At 43.0% G+C, this 22,606-nt stretch overlaps 2 protein-coding genes across 8 annotated transcripts in view; both read right to left on the bottom strand.

Annotated features, from left to right (window-relative positions):
• Positions 1-9,582, bottom strand: part of TFDP2 (transcription factor Dp-2) — a 57,071-nt gene extending 47,489 nt beyond the window's left edge. For all 4 annotated transcript variants that reach the window (XM_051781222.1, XM_051781223.1, XM_051781224.1 and 1 more), the window contains exon 1: positions 9,324-9,582. The gene's annotated coding sequence lies outside the window, so the exon portion shown is untranslated. The remainder of the gene's footprint in view (positions 1-9,323) is intronic.
• A 3,137-nt stretch (positions 9,583-12,719) lies between these two features.
• GK5 (glycerol kinase 5) overlaps positions 12,720-22,606 on the bottom strand; it is a 29,796-nt gene continuing 19,909 nt past the window's right edge. For 3 of the 4 annotated variants that reach the window (XM_051782051.1, XM_051782050.1, XM_051782049.1), the window contains 4 exons: positions 20,319-20,422; positions 19,317-19,376; positions 16,689-16,822; positions 12,720-15,601 (listed from right to left, as the gene is read on the bottom strand). In XM_051782051.1, coding sequence (XP_051638011.1) covers positions 15,465-15,601; positions 16,689-16,822; positions 19,317-19,376; positions 20,319-20,422 — 435 coding nt within the window. In that variant the 3' untranslated portion in view covers positions 12,720-15,464. Of the gene's footprint in view, positions 15,602-16,688; positions 16,823-19,316; positions 19,437-20,318; positions 20,423-22,606 lie in introns of those variants that run through there. The other variant, XM_051782052.1, reaches the window with a different exon arrangement.

The following is a 22,606-nucleotide window of genomic DNA, read 5'->3' as shown; positions in this document are numbered from 1 at the left end:
AGATATTAATCTAGTCTTGCAATGAGTTTTAATTTTGAGATTTTAAATTTCTAGTTACCAGTACATTGACAAATACATGGAACAGTTGCACCACCCTGTTGAGATATACTTTTGTCTACATCCCTTAGCTGGAAGGATCTTAACATCCAATGAACTGAAAATAATTTTACATTTGCATTTAATTAAAGATCACCAAGTTATATAGGGATAAAAAACTTGATGGTGAAGAGACTTAGCAGCTATTTCTTACATTTTCCTTCTAATTTGCTAGAAGCTTTGCTCTAGTTTAAAGCCATTATTAACTCTACTCTTGTATGGATTAAAGATTATGACAGTATTCACTGAAGGGTAAAGGTTACAAAAAATTTCATACTTCTGTAGTTATAATTCAGTACAAAGACAGAAAGGGATTTTTCTAGTGATGCACAAGCTCACAAATACTGATTACAGCACACAAAATGACCTGAAGGACGTTGTACTGCTCTAAGATCCCCCCCTTGCTAACATCGCTAAAAGGGATCTTCCACCTTTACCCACTTCTTCCACTTTCCAATTCTTCTCCAGGCTACATGGTCTCAACAATTCCCATTCCTACCTGACCTCTCAGTGAGCCAGTTCAGTTCTCATACTGTCAGGATTGCAACAATGGGGCTGAAAGGGGGTAGAAGAAAGTTCTCCATGTGTTGCGACCCACTGACAGCTCCAAGGGCCACCCGGGCCTGTGCACAGGACAGGACCAACCCTCAGAATTAACAAGCTGATTGCCCAGCTCAGTCTGGCTTTCAGAACCACATCATGACTCCATTTAAAAAAAAAGCATTTATGATCTCCTCGAAATTTACTGATGAGTTGAAATGTGACAAAAGGTTGGACACGGTTTGTTTATATAAAGACTACTCTGTGCTTTTGAAGAGGTCACTGGAGTGTGTGCCTGCTTCAAAACTCTGCTAGGAAGAAGGGGGGTATTCTGTCTTCAGATCACAGCTTTCCCAATTTCTTATACAGCAAGAAGTGGGATGAATAATTTGCTTTTGACAGAGAGCAGAAGCCTGCTATTATACCGAATCAATACACAGCTTGAAATTTTATCAGCTGTAGGTATGAAGATATTGATTTAAAAAAATTGTTTAAATGTATTTGGAATTGTAAGTTGAAGTTTAAATAAACTGAAGTTTATGACAAATTGATTGCACATTTAAGAGAAGAGAAATATATTGCTCATGTTTCTCAAGTCTCAAGGTCAAGTTTATAATAAAAGGAAAGGTTACCTTGCTCGTTCCTCCCAAGGAATAGAGAGCCCATGCACGAGAAGGTTTTTATTGTACCCTGAGGACATGAGCTCACTTTCACTTACAGTTTCTAATCTCATCCACAATTCTTGGTCATGTTACCATCGTAATACTTGGATGACCATTGTGGTTCACAAGTGACTTTTAATGCATTGAGGCATCGGCATTCACAAGCCTCAGTGAGCCAATACTGATACATTTGCTTTAAGATTTTAATTCCCACAAATACCACTATAATAGCTGCTACCAAGTTGAAGAATTCCTCTATACAACTTCACTAAAAGTTCACAGTCTTAAAGATAGTGAGTACCTGTCACAACTCCCTAATTTCTTTCTGAACAAATGACCTTATTTACTTTTATCCACTTACATCTTGGGCTGAAATTCCAATAACAAAACAGTAAATGAAAATGGTCCCTTACTCTCACAGAAAACATTTGCTAACACCACCCCCGGGAAATGGATTATGAGTTCCTATCAAAACAACCTTCCCATATACCCTCCAGGTGTTACAGTCACCCAACAGGGATTAGTGAGGGACTGTGGAACTAAAGTACTGAAGAGGCTGTAAGACAGTGCTAATCATTTGTATTCCCACCCAAATCAAGACAAATCTGGCAGCAACAGGAATCTGATAAAATAGGAGAAACTGGACTTGCCAAACAGAGGAGCATCCCCTACCCTCCACAGGAAAAAAGAAATTAAGCTGCAAAGCCAGAATTACATTCACAAATGGATTTGGGTCTAAAGAAGTTAAAAATTCCATGTTTTGGACACAAGCACTCCATTCACTGTTAGGAAAGAATCTAGGAATAGAAGTACAGTCTCAACTACCACCACTGCTTCCTCTTACTGCTGTTTGAGTAAAACCTGATGGTCGGGGTACATCTCACTGACTGAAATAATGCAAAACCAGTCAAAAGAAAAGGAATATCACCTTTATAAAGTGGATTATTTCTAGAAGCTTAGTAAACTAACAGCATGTTCAGAAGTTTTGTGAAAAACCTGTCTGCTCAATGTCTATCAAATATCCTAAGGACTGTAAAACAGGAAACTAAGCTGTTTTTAAAATGAGTTCCGTTATCTGATTCAATGCGCTCTGGGGTACCATGTCGCCACAGGACTTGCTTTTCAAGGCCCAGGATGGTATTTCGGGCAGTAGCGTGAGGCACCGGGTACGTCTCCAGCCATCCAGTGGTGGCTTCCACCATAGTAAGCACATAGCGCTTACCTTGGCGGGTTCGTGACAGTGTGATGTAATCGACTTGCCAGGCCTCCCCATACCTGTACTTACTCCAACGTCCACCATACCATAGGGGCTTGAGTCTCTTAGCCTGTTTAATGGCAGCACAGGTCTCACAGTCATGGATAACCTGGGAAATAATGTCCTTGGTTAAGTCCACCCCTCGGTCTCGTGCCCATATATGGGTGGCATCTCTGCCCTGATGGCCTGAGGCATCATGAGCCCACCGTGCTAGGAACAACTCTCCTTTGTGCTGCCAGTCCAAGTCCACCTGTGACACCTTGACTCGTGCGGCTCGGTCTGCCTGTTCATTCTAGCTGAGGGGTGTCTGGTTCTCACTGGGGCCGTATGGAGATTGTTTCTCTCAATCTTCTCTTTCAACCCTGTAGTTAATTCCTTGAGCTCATTAACTATTGTCTCTACAGAGGAGATACGGGCCTGTATCGGTCCTCCGATCATACTGTCGTACAACCGAAGTTTATTTATTACAGACATCACTGGCTCCCGCTTCTCCCCAGCCTCCAGTGATGTCAGGTAACCTTTATGTATGGACGGCCCCATACGTGTAAAGCTCCACCACATCTGTGGTGTACACTTAACCTTGTCAGGATCGTTGGTAGGTTGCCCATCCCCCCCAAACAGTACTTCTAGCAATGCCATTTCTCTCAGCCGTAGGATTCCTTCTTCGATGGTCTTCCAGCTCTTGGTGTAATGATCTGCCTGCAAGGAATCTCTGTAAATGAACCTCTCTCTCACACCATCCACGAGCCGTGCCCAGAGAGACAGGGGCTTCGATTCCCTCACAAACACCTCCTCAATACCCACATCTTGGGCAATGGACCTCAGGAACCTCGCTTCACCACCATCAAGGTTTACTGCATCACCTGTAGAGTCCCAAACTCGGATCATCCAGGCCAGAACGGGCTCACTCGGACGACGAGCAACATCTGCCCGTAGATTCCGGAGGTTATTATACGATAAAGACTCAGTGATGATTTCTGTCTCTGGAGCAGCTGCTTGTGAGGACCCTGCCTCTCCATCATCGTCAACTAGGCGAACTGATTTGGCTTTACATTTCTTCCTGTGGATAGTGGCAACCTCCGTTGGTTTAGTCTGCCCCTTAGTTTTTTCCTTATCCTGAGTCACCTTGATATTAGGCATCTTGTCCTCGTCTTTTCCTTTCCCCTGGGAATGCTGCACCATACCAAGCAACTTCCTGTAGGCAATGGCCAAGACCCCGCATGCAGCTGTCACCTGCTTCTCCATGGATCCATCACGACCCCTCTCCCTCACAGCTTTCATTATTTTTATAGGGTTCAGGAGTTGTTCAAGGGTAAGTTTCCATGTCATGGGAGCTGAGCAACTTTCTAGGAATTTACCCATGTCCTCCCATAACCCACGCCACTCGAGGTTTTCCACCCCTGGGTCAGGCTCCTGAACGCCTTCTCGGTAATTCTTGGCCTTGGCTTGGTATATCAGGTATGCTATAGTGGCACAATTTAGGATGAAAAGCCCAACAATTGAAATGTCTCGGACATCTAAAAATGATTTAAACTTCCCAGAGGCCATTGTATCGTATCCAAAAGGGAACTGAATAAAAGGTTGGGCGCGTGCATTCCCCTGTGTGTCTCCATAAGAATGGGTACTATTATCCTTAAAACCCCAGAGGAAGCAGCTTAGGCTAGAGCAGTAGTGTATCCTTGAGGATATGTTCCGGATGAAAATCACAGGTGCTGAATTTGCCGTGTCATATACCCAATGCACAAACTCAAAAGTACTTATTGCAATGTAAGTACTAGTATGCGAACTGAAACACGTTGACAGGTGGGACAGGTATCTTGGCATGGTCATATGCCAGAGGAGAGCAACAACCCCTAACATCATGGTGCCTACAAATTCAAAAACGCGTGTCAATCACACAAAGGGTAGTTATTCTTTTTCCACCTTTCCTCTTTCGGGCCCCACGTTGGGCGCCAAAAAATGTCTCAGTCTGGAGAGACTAGACTGTTTGCTAAAGAGGGTGAGTTGTGAGGTAGACCAAACTCCTCTCTCTCTGCAATTGTAATGTCAAATTAAGGGGCTTTACTCGAGGAAAATGTGGAAAAACAGAAGAAATAACAACCCTTTATTAAGAAATATATGAATGTTGGCAAAAAAAAAAAAAAAAAAAAAGAAAAAAAAAAAAAAAAAGAAAAAAAACCAGTAACACCAAACAAAACAACACCAGCAACAACAACCACAACAACAAGTCTAAAAGAATACTCCTCTGTCCTTTAACACAGTCCTAATTGCGGTCTGCAGGGGGCGCTGTTGGGCCGCTGGAGCTGCAGGGCCTGCAGTACCTGGTCACGGTCGGCAGGGGGCGCTGTAGGACTGATGGAGCTGTAGGACCTGCAGTACCTGGTCACGGTCGGCAGGGGGCGCTGTAGGACTGATGGAGCTGTAGGACCTGCAGTACCTGGTCACGGTCGGCAGGGGGCGCTGTAGGACTGATGGAGCTGTAGGGCCTGCAGTACCTGGTCACGGTCGGCAGGGGGCGCTGTAGGACTGATGGAGCTGTAGGACCTGCAGTACCTGGTCACGGTCGGCAGGGGGCGCTGTGGGCTCCGTCAGTCACCCGCGGGAAGAGGGGACCGGAGAGAGAGGTCCCGGACCACGAGGGGAAGCCGAGAAGGAGATGAGGGGGGTCCTCGCCTCCGTGGGGGCGACAAGGAAGGCAGGCAGCACACTCCCACGGGAACTCACCGCTGTCTCAAGTGGCGAAGACTCACTGCAGTCTCAGGTGGTAGTGTCTCCAAAAACTCCTCCTCCTCTCCCGCGGGCAAGCAAAAAACTCTCCGATGAAACACAGCGGCTCCGGCGGGCGGGACAGTCAGACAGGTTGAAGCCAGCAGGATGGGAGGGCGAGCCCCCCCAGGATTAACAGCCAAAACAAGCTAGACCTCCGGTCCCCCTCCCCAACGAAAATGCCTGTCTGCACCCCAGAGAGCCAGCCACACACCCACACTGCCTCTCCCCTCCCAGCCAGAGTCTCCACCAGCCCCGCCTCCGTGCCTCTTCCTTATCTTTCTCCAAGATCGGTCGTTAACCCAACCCGGCTACATCTTTGGTAATGCTAATAACCTCCCTCCCCCCACTCACTCCGTTTCTTCTCCCTTGGAGTGGGGCAGGGGGAAGGAAAATTCCCCTGATTTCCTAATCTATAACACAGGAAGATCACAGTGCCACAACAATTCTGGATGGTGCCTTCAGAGATTCCTCTGAAGGAGCCCCCTCTAGAATTCAGGCTTAAGTGATTTGGGAAGGTAACAGTATCAAGTCGCCTTCTACTTCTCTTTTAAACATTATCAAGTCAGAAAGAATGAAACTGCCAACACCTGAACTGCTGCAGTTCTCAACCAAGCACACTAACAAACCCACTCGTCTTTTCCCAGCTTAGTTCCAGACTCCACTGTGACAGTCAATACTAGATGTGAGCTGGATAAAGCATTATTTTATCACCAAGTTAGTGGTGCAAAAATCTAAAAGTTTCTACAGGTTTCAGTAAAGACAAATATTTTCAAAAGTGGCTTCAGTAGGCTGCAGATTTTGCAAACTCTGTTCTGAAAGGCAAAGAGTTTCTTCAGCATTACTAAGGGAATAGCTGGATCTAGAATTACTTCCAAACACCATCCCTTTTCATTTAATTACTGTTCTGTATTTCACTAGAAGTAGGATATTCTAAAAGGCTGTGCTTTTGTTGTAATTCTACTAATGCAAACATATTAGTATAAACATTAGCACATATTAACATATATAGTAGTCTTGCAAGGTGAACTATCGTAGGCCTGCAGTTTGATTTGCTTAGATTGATTGTTATGCTATAAATATTAAAAGGTATAAAAGTAAAGTTGAACAGTCTGTAAAGACCTTTACTGGAAACTATCACTGCACACAGGAAATCAGACCAAGGAGCAAAGAAGTTCCTTTAATGAAACTCTGAAAATAAGATCACTTATTACTGTCTCAGCTTCTTGCAAAAGAGCTGTAGTCTCCAAATCAAATAACAGGGGAAAAAAAGAATTCATTTCATTCTACTACTGGATGTTACCAAACACAATCAATCCAGGAAGCTGTTATAAAACTGTCACTCCCTACCACACCTGCATCTTTTACAGTACTTCCTTGCAGATACCAAGTTTCTCAGATCATTCAATAGGCATTTATGATTTCAGCTCTGACACAGTATGTGTACTATTACCACACTGGGACACTGAGATTGTTTTTCACCTAATACCTGAAGTTTTGGGATAAACCTGTGTGATTCCAGTGACTTCTTGGCTTTGCACACAAAAAAATCCACAAGTATATTTCCTTGCACCAGACTAGGCTGTTTATTTTCAATATTCTAAGGTTCACTGCTGCCTCATTAGGAGTCCTGTCCTGTGAATGTAATTGGAAAGGTAGAGGAGAAAGCCTTAACCATTACACCCAAAAATATACAGAAAAAGCAAACCATTTAAGAAATTGTCACTTAATAAAGACAACCCTAAGAACACTATTTTAAGGTAGTACATCAGAAGAAATGCAATTCTAAGAACTGAGTTAGGCTGGCTATAACTAGAACTCATTCTGCTTCACATTAGGATGCAGAAGTTTAAATACTACCACAGTTTGGGCTGCAGCAGCTGCCCTTCCTGTCCATGGCAAGTCACTGTTCTTCTGCTTTTGAGATTCACACTCAGCTTTCAAAGGCACAGTGACAAGGCCTTCACATTTAAATCAAATAACATAATAAACCCTAGACAGGGACATGATGTCGGACTTTTGGTTCCTATTTTTTTGCTACACCTGTAACAAGTTTAGCCAAAGCCACTGAAAGATATTCCCTGGAAGGGGGCTCACAACCCTTCAGGAAGTACGTCCAGATGCTCCAGAGGCCCCTTCAGCAGTGTCTACAGACAAGAGCAGACAAAACATTGTCCTGTACTACTGACACCCCTGCAAACTGCTCTGTGCCTTTGCCCAGCTGAATTATTTGGTCTATCCCCTTTACCCTGGAGAGTTGCTGGCAAGATCCTGTACTGCAAACTGCACCTTATCACTCTGTGCGGGGAGGCTGGCAGTCAGAACTCCCTGCAGCAATGAAGAGCATTCCTGTCACTGGTGTGTTCTCTATAAAATTAATTACATCAATGTAGTACAAGTCAAATGGTTTCTTTTCGTTGTGCTGCATTAGTGATTTTTGTCCAAAGGAAGTGGTTAACAGAAAGCCCAATAATTTGACAGTGAAATAAGATCACTCCTAAATTCACTCATGAGACATTCTTGTTAGTATTTAATAATTTTCATTTTTTCCCCTAGTATAAAACTAAATCATTTGACCTGTTACTTTTTCCTCTTCTAAAGGTACTAGAGTCACTTCACAACAAGAAACATTTCAAAGGAGGAAAATTTTTGTCCCCTCTTATGACCATCTCTCCTGCCAAGTCTTCTCTTTCCTAGAACTCAAACTTCTCCTTACTCTTCCAAGTTTTTTCAAAGTGTTGTAGTTAGCACTCTACATGTTATTTTAAACAGAAGTTCCTGAAATTCAGCACTTCAATGCATACAAAACATCTTTGAGTACACATAGCATTGGCACAAGCATGGGCTGTGAAACACAGTTCTGGGTTTGTCCTGTAAGATTGGTCATCTCATGAGCTTTTGTCCCATGTATACAGATCATACATTACTTGTGTTTGGCAGGATATAATATAATCAATTAACTGAAGTTAATTTGGGAAGGGTAAAGAAATTGAGAAAAAAATATTCATTTCTCTTTTAACAGCACCCATTTTTACTAGCATAAAATTATTTTTTGATCAAAGATTGTATCAAGCTGCAATTTTTTACAGCATCACACAACCTCCAACGTTTTGCTGTTTTCTGTCAGCACGATTAAGTTACATCAGTGACAGCAGTTGAAAAAAAAAGTCAACTGTTAAAAGTATTAATGAAGAGTCATAAAAATAATTTAACTAATTTCAAAATTACAAAAACTGATCGAGTAGTAATTTTAAAAAAAATTTTACACAGCATGATAAATCATATCAATGTAAATCACTCATTTTCTCTGTCAAATCAAGAATTTAGAGAGAAAATGAAACCCAAAGTCCTTTCCCCAGCGAACAGCAAGGGCTGTGACACAGAGCTCGGCATCCCCCCTTGACTCAGGGAGGGAGTACGCTCTCGTCTGCGGTTTTCTCCCACATTTCAAGGAAGTTTGCTTATTCCGTATTTTCCTCCCATTGTTTGTATTCCCAGCTCCAACAGGCGGTGTTTACTCCGGGTTCACCTCTGCCGTGGAGCCCTTTCCAGCCGGGCGCCGGGGCAGGCCTGTAACTCCCAGGAAGAGGCAGCCGGGGAAGTTTTGTTGTGCCGGGCTGACCCTCTCCGGGTCAGAGCCGTGGGTCAGACCCGCCCCGGCCCCAACTCCCAGCACCCCGGGGCAGGGCCGGGGGCCGGGCCGCTCGCTGCGGGTCCCGGGCCCCGCTGGCCCCGCTCAGCCCGCACGGCCCCGGCGCGGCCCGGCCGCCGCTCCCACGATGGAGGACGTGCCCCGGCTGTCACCGCCGCCCGGGCCCGCCCGCAGGTGTCGGGCACCGACTCCCGCCCTCACGGGGCGCCCGCCCGGCGAGCGGCGGCACCGGGCGGGGGCGGCGGGACCGCACTGCCCGCGGCTCCGGGGGGCGCCGGGCGCTGATCGCTGAACAAACGCGCTGCCCCCCACCCTCCCGGGCCCCCACACCCGCCCCCCGCTCCCCACTCACCCGCAGGCCCGGCCAGGGAAGGAGGGGATGGCGGGCGGCGGCGCGGGCCGGGCCCAGACAGCTGCGCTGAGGCGACGAGACGGCGACGGTCCCTTGGCAGCCGCGGCGGCGGGGAGCGATCCAGCCGCGCCGCGCCGACGACGCCTCTCGGCCGGGCCGGCGCCGCGCCCCCGGCGTTGGCGAGGAGGCCGCGGAGCCGGGACGCCCCGGTGGCCCCGGAGCTCGGCGGCAGCAGCGCCCGCAGCGCCCCCGGCCCGGCGCGGCCCCGCCGCCCCCCCCGCGCCCGCCCCGCGCGCGGCGCTGCCCGGTCCTGCTCCCCCGCACAAGCTTGGCGGCGTCTGCCGGCCCGCAGCGCCCATTGGCCGCCGCGCCGAGTGACGTCAGGCGCCCCCCCCGCGCCATTGGCCGGAGCCCGTGTGTGTACACACAGCGCCCGCCAATCCGCGGCGCCGCGGCCGGGGGGGGCGGGGCGGAAGGGCTTGGCCGACCCAGAACCGGGGCCGCCACCGCCTGCCCCTCGCGGCGCGCGCCGGGCTCTGTCAGGATCGGGGGGACACAGGTTCGAGCCCCGCCACAGCCCCCCGCGGCCGCACCTGCTGGTACTGCCGGCCGGTGCGACGTGAATAAATAAATAAATACAGGGAGAGACTTGTCTCCATACACAGCTGGCGGCGCCGTGCTGTCTGCGGCCGCCGGCCCTGCCGCTTATTTTCGAGGCGGTGACGGGGCCGCGTCCCGGGATGCAAAGTTCAGCCCCGCCGCGGGTCCGGCGCCTCGGGCAGCAGGAACGTCCTTCCCGGGGCGGGCTCTGCCCCAGCCCCGTGAGCTCCCTCCTGCGAACAAAGGCGCCCGGGCCCCGCAGGAAGCGGCGGGGCCGGGCAGCAGCGACCGCGCCCTCGCACCTCGGCCCCGCCCGAGGCGGCCCCGGACAGGCGGGGACAGCCGGGCCCAGCTCTGCACCCTGGCACAGCCTGGAGACCTTACCTTTATAAAAACTGATTTCAACAAAGCGGGATTAAGTACCTTTACAGAGACAACATAAATAGAAAGCACTCGCAGGAGTAAAAAAATAAAAGGGGCACTAATTCCGTTGGAAGCGACGCTGGAACATTTGTTAGGACAGGCTTTCTCCGGGGCAGCTGGGCACAGGGCCAAGGCTCGCTGCCACCCATCCTTCACATTTGTGGAACAAGCTGAGCAAAACAAGGTTTATGGGGACACAGAAATAATATTTAGGTGCATTAGGTACCTCTAGATCGTACACATACTAGATTAAACATGGTAAACTTGTGTTTTTTCTTGCTTTACAGACAACATTAAATGCTCTAGGAAGACACATTTGATCCTGTCCCCTTCACTAAGAAGAGAAGGAACGTCATAAAACAGGTGTTCAACCCATAAAACAGAGTTCTTAAATGTCAGTCTAAGGAAAACATTAGCAAGCTAGACCTGTATGTTTACCTCAGTGCGGCAGTTCACAACTGAAAAACTAGCATTTGCCCAGGAATTTGCTGACTTTGTGCTTTCACTTGCTTTCCATCCTCTATATAATACTTCCATCAGATGTAACAAGACCTTTTACCAATATTTGTAGTGTTATGCAAGATACATTCATGAAAGCACTAAAAAAATGCAAACTGTTGTGTATTCTCTTGCAGACCCCCTCCAGCAGGTACAACCACAATTGCTACTGTGATGCCTGCCCTGACACAAGTGCAGAAGGCATGCACTGCCTTGGAAAAGGAAGCAAACCAGGGTGGCTGGTTTATTGCACTATTCAATAAGTTACCTGAGCTAAACAAATACTTGAACTCAAACCCAACCTCGATAAAGGGCTTCATATATCTCTTTCTGGTTCATTGGTCATGACCCTTCTGCAAGAAACACCAAGGAGTTGAAGTCAGATGCTAGAACTGATTATGAATGTATGAAAAATAGCCATTTTAACCACAAAGGAGAAAAAGAAAAGTCACTCCTGTAGTTTGCATTTGCTTTCTACAGCAAACTGCAGAATAACTATATATATATATATACACACTCCCTTGAGTTTGAAGCCGGTGAGACAGTTATCAGTTCACATGAGGGTAAGGACACTACAGAGGTAACATTCTAAATCAGTCCTTCAGAACTTTCACAAATCCCAAACTTTATCCCAGAGTGAGGGCTGCACTTAAAAACAGCTTAGAATTGGGTTTTTTTAGATATGCTAAGGCATGGGTTTAGCAGCTACTTACAGTCCAGCCTGCACTGTGGGGAGCTCTCACATCTCCCTCCAGAACCTGTCAGTGGTCTCCCAGCCTTAGAACACCACCTTGCTCCCCCAGCTGTTCAGATCCCTCCTTGATCCCCCCTATTTCCCTTTCCAACACTTGCTAGTTTCACCACTTTCTTGCCAGCCCACAACCCGTGCTGTGATAACCTGTACAAACACTAACCCACAACAGGCTCCCCTTCCACCCCCGCTCCTTTTCTCCTGCTGAACTTCCACTGACTCCCTAAAAAGCCTTAAACTAACATGCTGCCCAACTTCTGGGGCAGAGCACTGCCATATTCCCCGACTCAGCCCACAGGACTGCCACACCAGTTTGTCTCAAGGGGGATCAAAACTTTGTACTTTTTGGCTCGGAGCAGTAACAACCCCCTCTCTATGCTATGCCCCACTGACTGGCAAGGAGTGGTTCTTACCCTTTTCCACATGGTGAGAGTCTCTTGTGCTGTGCCCTGATCTTGGAAACAGTGGACTAGTTGAGGGATCTTACTATAGAGATTATACCAGTGGAAGTTACCAGGCTGAAACAGCAACTCAAGTGTTTTCCTTTTCTACTGTCTTCTATCTGGAAAGCAAGTCTCAATGCTCTTGTCAAAAACAGGTGAGAGAAACTGAATTTAATTCTACATAAAATCAACTGTTACAGGAAAGCAGAAAACACTGCTTAAAAGAAATCAGTACTCAAAAATCTTGGCCAATTTCATTACAGGGAGATTTTAAACATAGCTGCTGATTTTTTTCTTAGTTATGTAAGGAAATTCATGTCTGCTCAATATGTTCAACTATCTGAAGACTGTTCTCTTGATATGCAACACTTAATCCAATAGTAGTTAGATCCCTCCAACATTAGAGGTATTTTTCATGCCATGTAGTCCCCACACAGATAACAGGACTACATGTTGTTATGAATGATAAAACTGCCAAACTGAGATGGCATTACCTACCATCAGCACTGTGTGTATCTGTGAAGGCAGGATGCACAGAGATTATTAACACATCTCAACTGAATTGCCCATTCTTCATAAGCTGATGAGGTGCATCACTACCCAATCCTACGTGAAACATTCACAGTCTCAACACAGTGTAGCTCTTAAAATGATAAAACTACAAACCAACTAATATTTATCATTTTTGTATTGTTACATTTATTATCAAACTCAGCTAATAGAAAATGTAAAATTGCATATACTTTCCAAACTGATGAAAACTGCCCTGAAATAAAAAAACTAAATACAAGTAAAAAGAGCAGCAGTAAAGGTTGTCTTATTTTAAATAAAAGTTAATATGAGTGAGGTTCTACAGTGGTCTTCATGCCCTTCTGTTAAGACAGCACAGCACCTGTAAAATCATTTCAAATTCATTATCAATTAACAGGTACCACTTTTAGATATCAGCACATTAAAAAATTCCTGGGAAGATCAATTTTTCTTGTAACAGGTAAGCAAAAGAGACTTTGATCAGTATTCAAATTTCTTCAAGATGGCTATTAGTCTGGTTAGTCTTGGGGCAACTGTGCATCACGAGCTGCAGCAGATTCTCTAACCTCCAAAGGTTCCTCCATCTTGGGAGACTTAAAGACACCTCCCTGTTTGTTTCAGAGACTTACTCACTAGTTTGAACCTCTTCACAACAGAACTCAAAACTCTGCATTCCATTTGAATGGGTCAGCTGGTGAATGTACTGAGGCTTTTTTGCATCCTTCATTTGCAGTGAAGTTTCTCTCCTGTAGATTTGAGGCTCATGAAAGGAAAACGGGTGAAATTTCCTGCTTCACAAAATAAAACAGTGACAGTGGTAAAATGGTTATCCTGAATAGTTCCTCTAGGACAATCTCTAGAGCAAGAGGACTATATAATGTCTTGAGTATTTGGATATCTTCTATCTCTTTAGCTGTGCTATCGCCAGGAGGAAAACCACCCCCGTGCAAAGGTGCAGTCTAAGGCCCATGGCTGCTGAGTTACCTTCAGCAAAGTGATTTGAACAGGATCAGGCTCAGCTCCCACTGAAGGTCCATCAAGGAACACTGCCTCAGCAACCCCAGCAAAACCACAAGATTAACAAGGGGACATAAGTTAAGGAGCTTTCGTCAAAAGGGCAATAGATGGACATTATCCCAGGGCAGATATTGATGACTAAACTCTTTCACAGTGAGAGCAAAGTCTAAAATACCAGCAACTGAGGCACAAACTCCAGCCCAAAATGCCACACTGAAAGCCTTTCTGTTTGGCCTTGGAGAACCTTCTTGCTAACAAGGATTTTCCTTAGCAGTGACATTGTGAGGACTGAGAAAACTCCCAAGCTGAACACAGGAGTTAAAGCAAAGCAACTGTTTCATATATCCTGTAATTGCAGGTTCTTACTTCACAGCAGGAGTAGGAGGACTATTTATATTAAAGTCTTAGCACCATTTATAAAAAAGATATATATAGCCTGTATAGCCTGTCACATTACTTGAAATCAGCAAACAGACCTGTTTCTGGACTTCATTTAAGGATTCCCATTAAAGAAGGTTTAGGAGAGAATGGTCTCTGCAACTTGGAAGGACACCCAGAGGGAAAAAAATTTGCCAAGATGTAGCATGGGTTGAAAGGCAGAAAGTAATAGAAGAATAAAAAAAAAAGGCATTTTAAGCTAGGGGTGACAAGCAAATGAGATCTAGTTTGAAGAACACAGCTAGAGTAGATGCTCCAACTCACAGTATATGATTGAAACAAACTGAGGAAATAGGGTACAATTTGACCTTCCACGTTTCAGCACAAGAAAAAGTGAATGATAGTCCTTCAGCCCTCTTCAATGACAACTGACAAGTCAAGACAATTTCTTGTCTCTGGTGTCTGTGGAATACAATCACCCACAGCTTGAACTCAATATTATTCTGAAATGAAAATGTTTAATCATTTAAAATTTTTGAAGCTGATTTACACATACTCCTGAGAAAATTACAATAATTTAAGAGCAGTGATAAGCAAATACATAATAATTAACTACACATTTCTTTAATTAGAATTTATTTGTTTAAAAAATACAAAAGTAATTTATAGCTTCAAAAATAGACTTTTGACTCCCTTTTAGCTAATAATAATAGGATTTAAGAATGGCCTTGAAAATATTAATGGTACAAATATCTACAAGTTAGATAGCATACCTGGAAGTATTTTTAATGTATATGGGTTGGCCATGCTAGATAAGATCGCTTTTCGTCTTTATAAAATTTTTTAAAAAGTGAGCTACAAGCTAGATAGGAACAATAGCTACAAAAATCCTGGATTTTTCTTTTAAATGGAGTGCTGAAAGCCTATTTGCTTTTGTATTTCATCTTAATTTAGTGCACAGAAGTGTCATCACAGAGCTGGGCCAAATGTTTTCTTAGAACATCAGCCAGAAGTTGGTAACAGGCTACTATCAATAAAACATCTTTCTACACAATTGAGTTCATCACAATCCACCCCCAACAATCATTTTAAGTTCCTCAGCAATGCCTAGGGGAGTGTATGTGCCTTTTACCCTTCCTTGATGATTAGCATTCCAAAGATTTTAGAGATCCAAAGGGAGGTGAGCTCCTCAGGAGAAAACCCATCATGGGAAGAACACCCCCTGTGCAGTACATGGTAGGATTCCAGCAGCTGGGCCACCCGGAGGAGGTCATGGAAGGGACAGCAATGCTGCAGCTGGAGCACAGCTGTCACAGGGCTGATGGGAAGGGTCATTACAGTGTGTAAGTAACCCAGCAGCAGGGGGGTAACCAAGTACCACAGAACTCTTATAGATACCATCACGAATTCCAGTTGTGGTTTTCACTGTCCCGTTAATGTCAAGATGTTATAAATACCAGTTAAAACATCTTAATTCTTCTATAATTAAAATGCCAATTTCTACCAGTGCAGGGAGTGTTTCATTGCTTGTAGCCAGGTATCCATAGCAGGTCTGTATTCCTCTGAGTCCTTCTGGGGCTCAAACACTGCTTCTATTCTCCTTAGCTTCTTTAGTTGTTCTTTGTCAGTCCAAAATCCTATAAACAGAAAATTCATTCTCCAGCTCAACTGTAAATATGTTATTTTTGAGTTGTTTTAATCTATTTCCAAGAGATCCAAAGCAGAAACACAGTAAGAAATCATGACAACTTTTCTTTACTCAACCAACAACTTTCTCAGAGGGAAGCATATTTTTAACATTGTGAAAATCCTTTCCAATAGGATCCACTTGTTTGGAATTCTGACAGTGCATCTGCTTAACTGGGATGGTTTCCAAGGAACAGCTCTGGTGCACTGAAGTTCCCTTAGGTTTCATCCACAAAATGCTTTCGGCTGCAGGCCCTTCTCAATGAAGAAGGGCCACGAACCCCAAGATTTAACTGCTTTCCTACTGTCTTAAAAAATTGCAGAAATGGCAGAAAACAGCTGGTGTTACAGATTCAAATTAATTTATGTTATTAAATCATTCTTGCCTGTCAAGGACCCCAACTTTCTGACACTTTTATTTGGTGAATAAGTCTTACTCAAGTACACAGTTTTTATCTTCCATTTGTGTTATTTACATATCAGAGCAATTTAATGAAAATATATTTTGTAGGTGCATATTCAGCAAAACCATTGACAGTTTGTAGTTTTAAGTCTGGTGAATGATATAGAACAACTCTGTGTGAGTAGAGCTGTTTTTTCTGTTAATAATTTATTTTTTACTTCCATTTCCATGAAAACCTTAAAGAACAGAGGCTCAGCTCACAGATGATGGGACACAACTTCAGCAGGAATGGCATGGCTGCAGATGAGCGCAGTGGCTCCCTTGCCACATGATCCACCCCCATCCAGTGCTGCTCAGGCAGCACAAATATGGGAATGGACACAGAGTCAAGAAAGAGGAGGCAGCAAAGACAGGGTTGACCTCTTTCTTCTCCAGTACATCCTTCTAACTGTACTGTACAGAGAAGCAAACCCTGTTTACCTTGGATTCCCACAAAAAAGGCTAAAGTAATCCTTTGGGGAGTTCTTACAATTATTTGAAGTTATGCCCTTTTTTTGTCTGATTTTTTTTTCTCTTCATATTTACAAAAATGCATTATAAAGGGAAAAACATCAACCTTTTTAATTTCTACGTACCTGAAGCAAGGCCTGCTAGAAAAGCTGCACCAAGACTAGACATATCTGCATTTGCAGGTTTTTCTATTTTCTTATTAATTAAATCTGAAGTCATCTGCATAACGAAACTATTATTACTGACACCTCCATCAGCTCTATAGGGAGAAGGGAAAAAGTAGTTAGAAAAATGTGTTAAATTCAAATGCTTATTGCTGGCATTTCAGAAAACAAGTCTTGTGTTCCACACCTATGCATACATCTTCCTGTACCCATACACAAATGTGTTTCCACTTTGTGGGTAAGTTTAGTGGCCAGAAGAAAGTGCCATGAAAAAAAAATGTTTAAACTGGGGGAGGAATGGTAGACAGACAGGGACACAGGACACTATCAAAAGCTCTGAAAGCTCTGTCTTTTAAAACCATAAATCATCCTGGTTGAAATGTTAGAGTTTATAACAGAACTTTTACATAGTTACCACCACAACATAACAATAGTCAAAACCATTACACTAAACAAAACCTTTCAGGTGCTCTCAGATCTGGAAGAGTACCCCGTTCCTTATTACCAAATCTTTGTACTAGTGAGCTAAAATGCCTTCACTGTTGCTTCTCTTTATGAGGAAGTTCAGAATGAGGCTTCCATCTATCTATTTTCCTAATTGCATCATGTTGGGGACCAATTTAATGGACAAAACTAGAACTTATCAATGGTAATCTTTAATCATCTGGGAGTACAAAGTAATCGCACTTGCAAACAAAAGTAACTGTGACAAAAAGCAATCTTTGAAATGTCAGAGATTGGTTCATTATGCTCTTGGACTCCAATACCAGCCAAGCATGGAGCTGTTGCTCTATCAAATGTGGTGTAGAAAAGACCTCTACTGTTTATTGCTATAGAAAGTGTTGGGTAATAAAACTTATTAATTGCTTAAAGATCTTCAATTCAAATATGCCAGGTGAAGTCTTCCATACTATTAAAAATTTCCAAATACTCAGTTTTACATTTAGCTAAATTTTGCTGCTGGATACTTTGAAGATTCAATCTGTACATCTGCTAGCTCCAAGTTCCTATGTGCCACTTGACCAGGGATGTGCTATTTCACAGAACACATGAACATTCCAGGGCTCCAGGGACCACCAGGATCATCCTTATAAAGGCTCCTGCAGGGTGTTACACCATCGGACAGGTGGGCTAAAGTGAGGGTTCTTTCTCTGTGTTTTCCTTGATGGTGTTGAGACAAGCAAAGAGAAGTAATAGGAAAGTAGAGGACTAATGAAAACAACAACTTGGTAGGAGTTTGTAAGAGCCAGAGACTGGGAAAGAACAAGGGATACAGGACAACAGCTAAAAAGGGAATGAAAGTATTTATGGGATAAAAGCAAAAACAAAAAATCAAAAGTAACTGACAGATACTGAAGATGTGCAGACAAAAGGATGGGAGAGCAGTTTACAACCCTACTGAAAACTCCACTGAGTTTATCTCATTATCTTCTAATGCTTAACCCACAAGTTGAATTGCTACTGATGCTAGTTAACTATTAGTCACTATATGAAGCAGCAATTTTCTATCAATGAATAAAAAATAACGTGATCATACAATTTAAAGTTTACATTACAACATAAGTGGGATCAGAATTCTAATGTTCCCTAGGCTCTACTTCCACACTTCCCATTTTTCAGTTCGCGCTCTTAATGTGACTTCTCAAATTTTGGATGCAATTTTCCACGTAAAAAAGTTTCCTAAGGAATCAAAAATTCAGATACTTTTAATCTTTTTGTCTCCATTAAAACCCCAAGCCTGGCTGTTTCTTCACCTTTGCCTACTCTGCTCCAGTACGTGATGGAAAAGAGAAACTTCTGGCTCCTCCCACCTTGTACTCTCCCTTTTCTTCCACTACTCAAGAGTGATTTGTGTCCACATGCCTGCCAGTCTGTTCCTGCCTCTGCAGGAAGGCTGCCTCTCTCTTGTTCACAGTGCCATGCTGACCCCTGGCTGCCCGAAGGAGGAATTTTGTCGGAGAGCCTTCTGAGCCCCAGAGGGCTGGAGGCTCTGACAGCTGCTGTGTTCAGAGGAAGCACCTACTGAACTGTGAACTGTAGTGTTCCAGCAATGTATAATTCGGTTAAATTTTCATCAAACGTTGTGAAAGCATATTCACCATTACCTCACTAAATTTGATCTGCTTCTTCAAAGATTAAAGCAGAACCAACGTCTTAACAACTGAATTGTAAAAATATTCTCCCTCTTTTCCTCACAAATAGAACAAATAGTTTTAACTGATGTCTTCAAAAAATAGTCTGTGAGAGACCCGGCACAAAATGTGTCAGTATGAAAGAATGATTACAAAGGGTAAAATGACCTTTGGGGTAGGCATTGCTATGTGCACTCTAGTGCTTTTTGAAAACATGCATTTGCCTTCTCTTTTATTATTGTTTTAATAATTAGAGCAATTTGTTACTCCCCTACTGCCAATCATCAATAGATGTGGGGAGACTCTACTGCTGCTTAAGCTACATTAACATTTGACTTGGGAATCATCCATTTCTCAACAACAGAATTTTTACAGTAAGATAAAATGCATAATAAAGTTCACATCGACCTAAAGTCAAATTCCCATATATCAAATTTAGAAGTTACACAGAACTTACCGAATGGTTTGAAGAGGAATGTGCACCTTCTTCACAATGGTATCATAAAGCACTTTGTTTCTTTAAAAAAAATATTCAGTTGAATTAAGCATTATATATTCCATAAAGTGTTTCCAGTATCTACATAGTCAGAAAATAAAATACAAGGCAAAAAAAGCCTCAGTTCTGTCAGAACTGCTGCAATAGCTAGTGAGTCTCTAAAATGCACAAATAAAAAAACCAAACCCACTGAAACTGGTCTTTGGTCCTTGTCATTACTACAAAGGCACAAGTATGGCTAAATCATGGCCCATTCTATAGCAAGTCACCATGGAAGGTTCACTCTTTCCACTGAAAATTGCTGATAGGTTTCTACAGACAAGATGCCATCACTGATTCCTCACTTAGAGTGAGGAAAGTAGGCCAAGAGAGTGTTAACTGGAGTTCACCCAGCTATTTTTTAAGGGTAATATCTGAAGGCTTCAAGTTTGACTTGTTCTGAAACATTTCAGTTAATGGGAGAAAATCTAAACACAAAGGATCTCTACTCTTTTCTATTTATTTGTGTGATTCTTGGGAAGTCCTGTGTAGGGGCAGGAGTTGGACTCTGCCCTGATGGGTCTCTTCCAACTCAGCATATTCCATGATTCTATAATATAAAACTTTGAGCTTCAGGGGTACTTTAAACATAGCTGGAATGGGCTACAGCTTCTGACAAAACACTGTCACCAGAGTAAGGACAAACTTCAAAGAGAAAACATTTTTAGAACATGCAAAAACAATATAATTTAACAATCTATATGGTTACTTAATAAAAAAACCTCTGAACTAGCAAACATACACAAGTGTAATTGTAAAGTGTTAAGAAAAAAGGAAGCAGCTGAAACTCCTTTCCAGCATAACAGTAACGGATCACTACTATTAATATTTTACAATCTGCAGAAGTCCAAGTATCCATTTAATGCTGCTGATCTAAATAAAAGCAAATGTAAGAAATAAGCCAGGTAATTAAGCAAACAGTACCTGAAAGCTATAGATTCCAGTATAGCTCGTACAAGATGGTTTCTGGTAGTGGAAGGCTTCAGCCCCATGAAAGAGGCACATAAATATGTGCCATCCACAGAAACCTGCACAAAAGATGTCACCATGAGTTCAGTGAATTGTGTTTGTAGGCTTTTAAGAAAGGAGTCAAAGAGTAAGAAGAAAAAAATAACTTACAACAATTACAGGCAGCAGTGAGAGAAGAAAATTGAAAACAATACGTAAGAGGAATATAGTGTTATTTTAGCTACCTCAGTGAACAGTTTAAATAGCTTCTTTCAAGAGCAAAAGTTTTAAGTGTCTTATTTCAAATCTGACATACTAAATAAGACTAAGCCATGTGATTTATCTTCAAAATACGTACAGAGTACATTTTAAGTGTCTAGGACAGGGCACACTGATAGTGCTGTTCTCCAACAAGATTTCACACACCCCTTCCTGAACTATTGAAAGAAAGATGAATTGACTTTTAAAAGTAACACTGAAATGGATGATAATACTTTTTATTAATGTATGCTACAGCCTATTATCAGTTACACTGATAAGCACAGTCCAAGAAAAAATTCTAAGTGTTCTTGTTTTTACAGGAGAACTAGAGGACTAATGTATGAATCTCTGTTTCCACCCCTCCACTCCTCTGATGAACTTTATCACAAAATACTATTTGGCTGATGTGTACCTGCTTTGTGACAATGTTCAGTCTTATTTTCACTGTAGACAGTAACTTTTAAACTGAAACAATCCCTTTCAGTTGTATTGTGCAAAGTATCAATTATGACAACACTTACCAGGAGTTTGAATTTCATGCTTATAAAATACATACACACATATTTATAGTTAAGAAAATGCTATCATATGCTAAAAAAACCCAAAACACCAGTGTACAGATAGGCAGACACAGCCAAAAAGAAAGCTGGCATTTTGAGAAATTCCTAAATAGAAGAAACTTCTGCATCAAAGAAAATATTCTTTTTGTTTCCACAGAAAAGTACCCTTACCACTCTAAGAATGGAGCCACTTGTCCAGCTCAGCAGTACAATAAGGATTCATGCCTTCTAAATTTACCGTTTTTCATGTACAAGATAATCTAAAAGGCGTAGACTCATATTCTACATAAGGGTATCTAGAAAGAATTGATCATTAAAAAAAAAGAGGAAAAGAGCATGCACATCCACGCATACACCCCACTGAAGAGTCCTACAGTTTTGTTGTTACTATTAACCACAGAAATGGAAGCCTGGAAACCCACTTCTAGCAGAATGAGTAAAAGGAAAAAAATTATTAATGCAAATATTCACCCCATTTTAAATATAATTTCACAATGATGTTCCTCTCTGTGTACTGCACCACAGCAGTAGAATCCAGCAAGAAAGACACTTGTTCTTATTGCCTAATTATGGATGAGTAGAGGAAAATTTTACTTTGTGTAGGAAATGGCCACATGAGTTTTCTAAGAACCCTTTCTAAGGGCTGTCATTCTGAGGACTAAGAAATATTATAATAGAATCAATTCGTGTTAGCATCTAGCCATGTGGAGCTACACTGACACATTACAGGCCCAGAAGTGTTCCACTCTGTTGTGTCCTTTTTCACACCATGTAATCCCCTCAGTTTCTAAGTGGACACACATTCTGTCACTGAGTCTGCAGGCTAAGCACGGTCCACTGGAATAAGCAGGGGTTTTAAAAAGCAAAGAAACCCACACTGGGGGGGACTATTAGTGGCAGCTAGATGTCACAGTTAAAGAGAAATCCATTCAGTTATCCAAGTACAGTTTCTAAATTTGGACTGGGAATACCAGAATTAAGGAGAAAGACTGAATCAGTATTAACTGGGAAGCTGGCTGGGGTTCCTTATAGAGAGAGTGCCAAGAAAGCAAGGGAGAGAAAAACCCACAAAGCAAAACAAAAAGATACAAACAAACAAGAAATTTTGCCAATATCTCTAGAACTTGAACACTAATAGAAATAAAACTTCAGAAAATACTGAGACTAACATTTGTCTGCCTCAGGATTCCTGTCTGCCAATACTGGAATTTAGCGTAGCTCAACACTTGCTTATTCCTAGCACAGTTACTCCCAGTAAATACGAAATGGAGGCCCCTTAGCACAATCAAATTCTATATCCCTAGAGACTGGGGTGGCTGTTTGAGAGCAGGGAGCTGGGCTACCTGGAGAAGAAATGAAATTCCTCTTTGCTTTGTTCTTCAGGACTTACACAAAGGGAAGGTTAAAGATGTTAAGTTTCTTCAGAAAGAACCACTAGTCCTG

The sequence above is a fragment of the Manacus candei genome, unplaced genomic scaffold (genome assembly GCF_025592945.1).
Source record: "Manacus candei isolate 608988 ecotype Guabito, Panama unplaced genomic scaffold, ASM2559294v1 h1tg000015l, whole genome shotgun sequence".
NCBI classification, from domain to species: domain Eukaryota; kingdom Metazoa; phylum Chordata; class Aves; order Passeriformes; family Pipridae; genus Manacus; species Manacus candei.
Note: the sequence above shows the minus strand (reverse complement) of the source record. Positions and strands in the feature narration are given on the sequence as shown.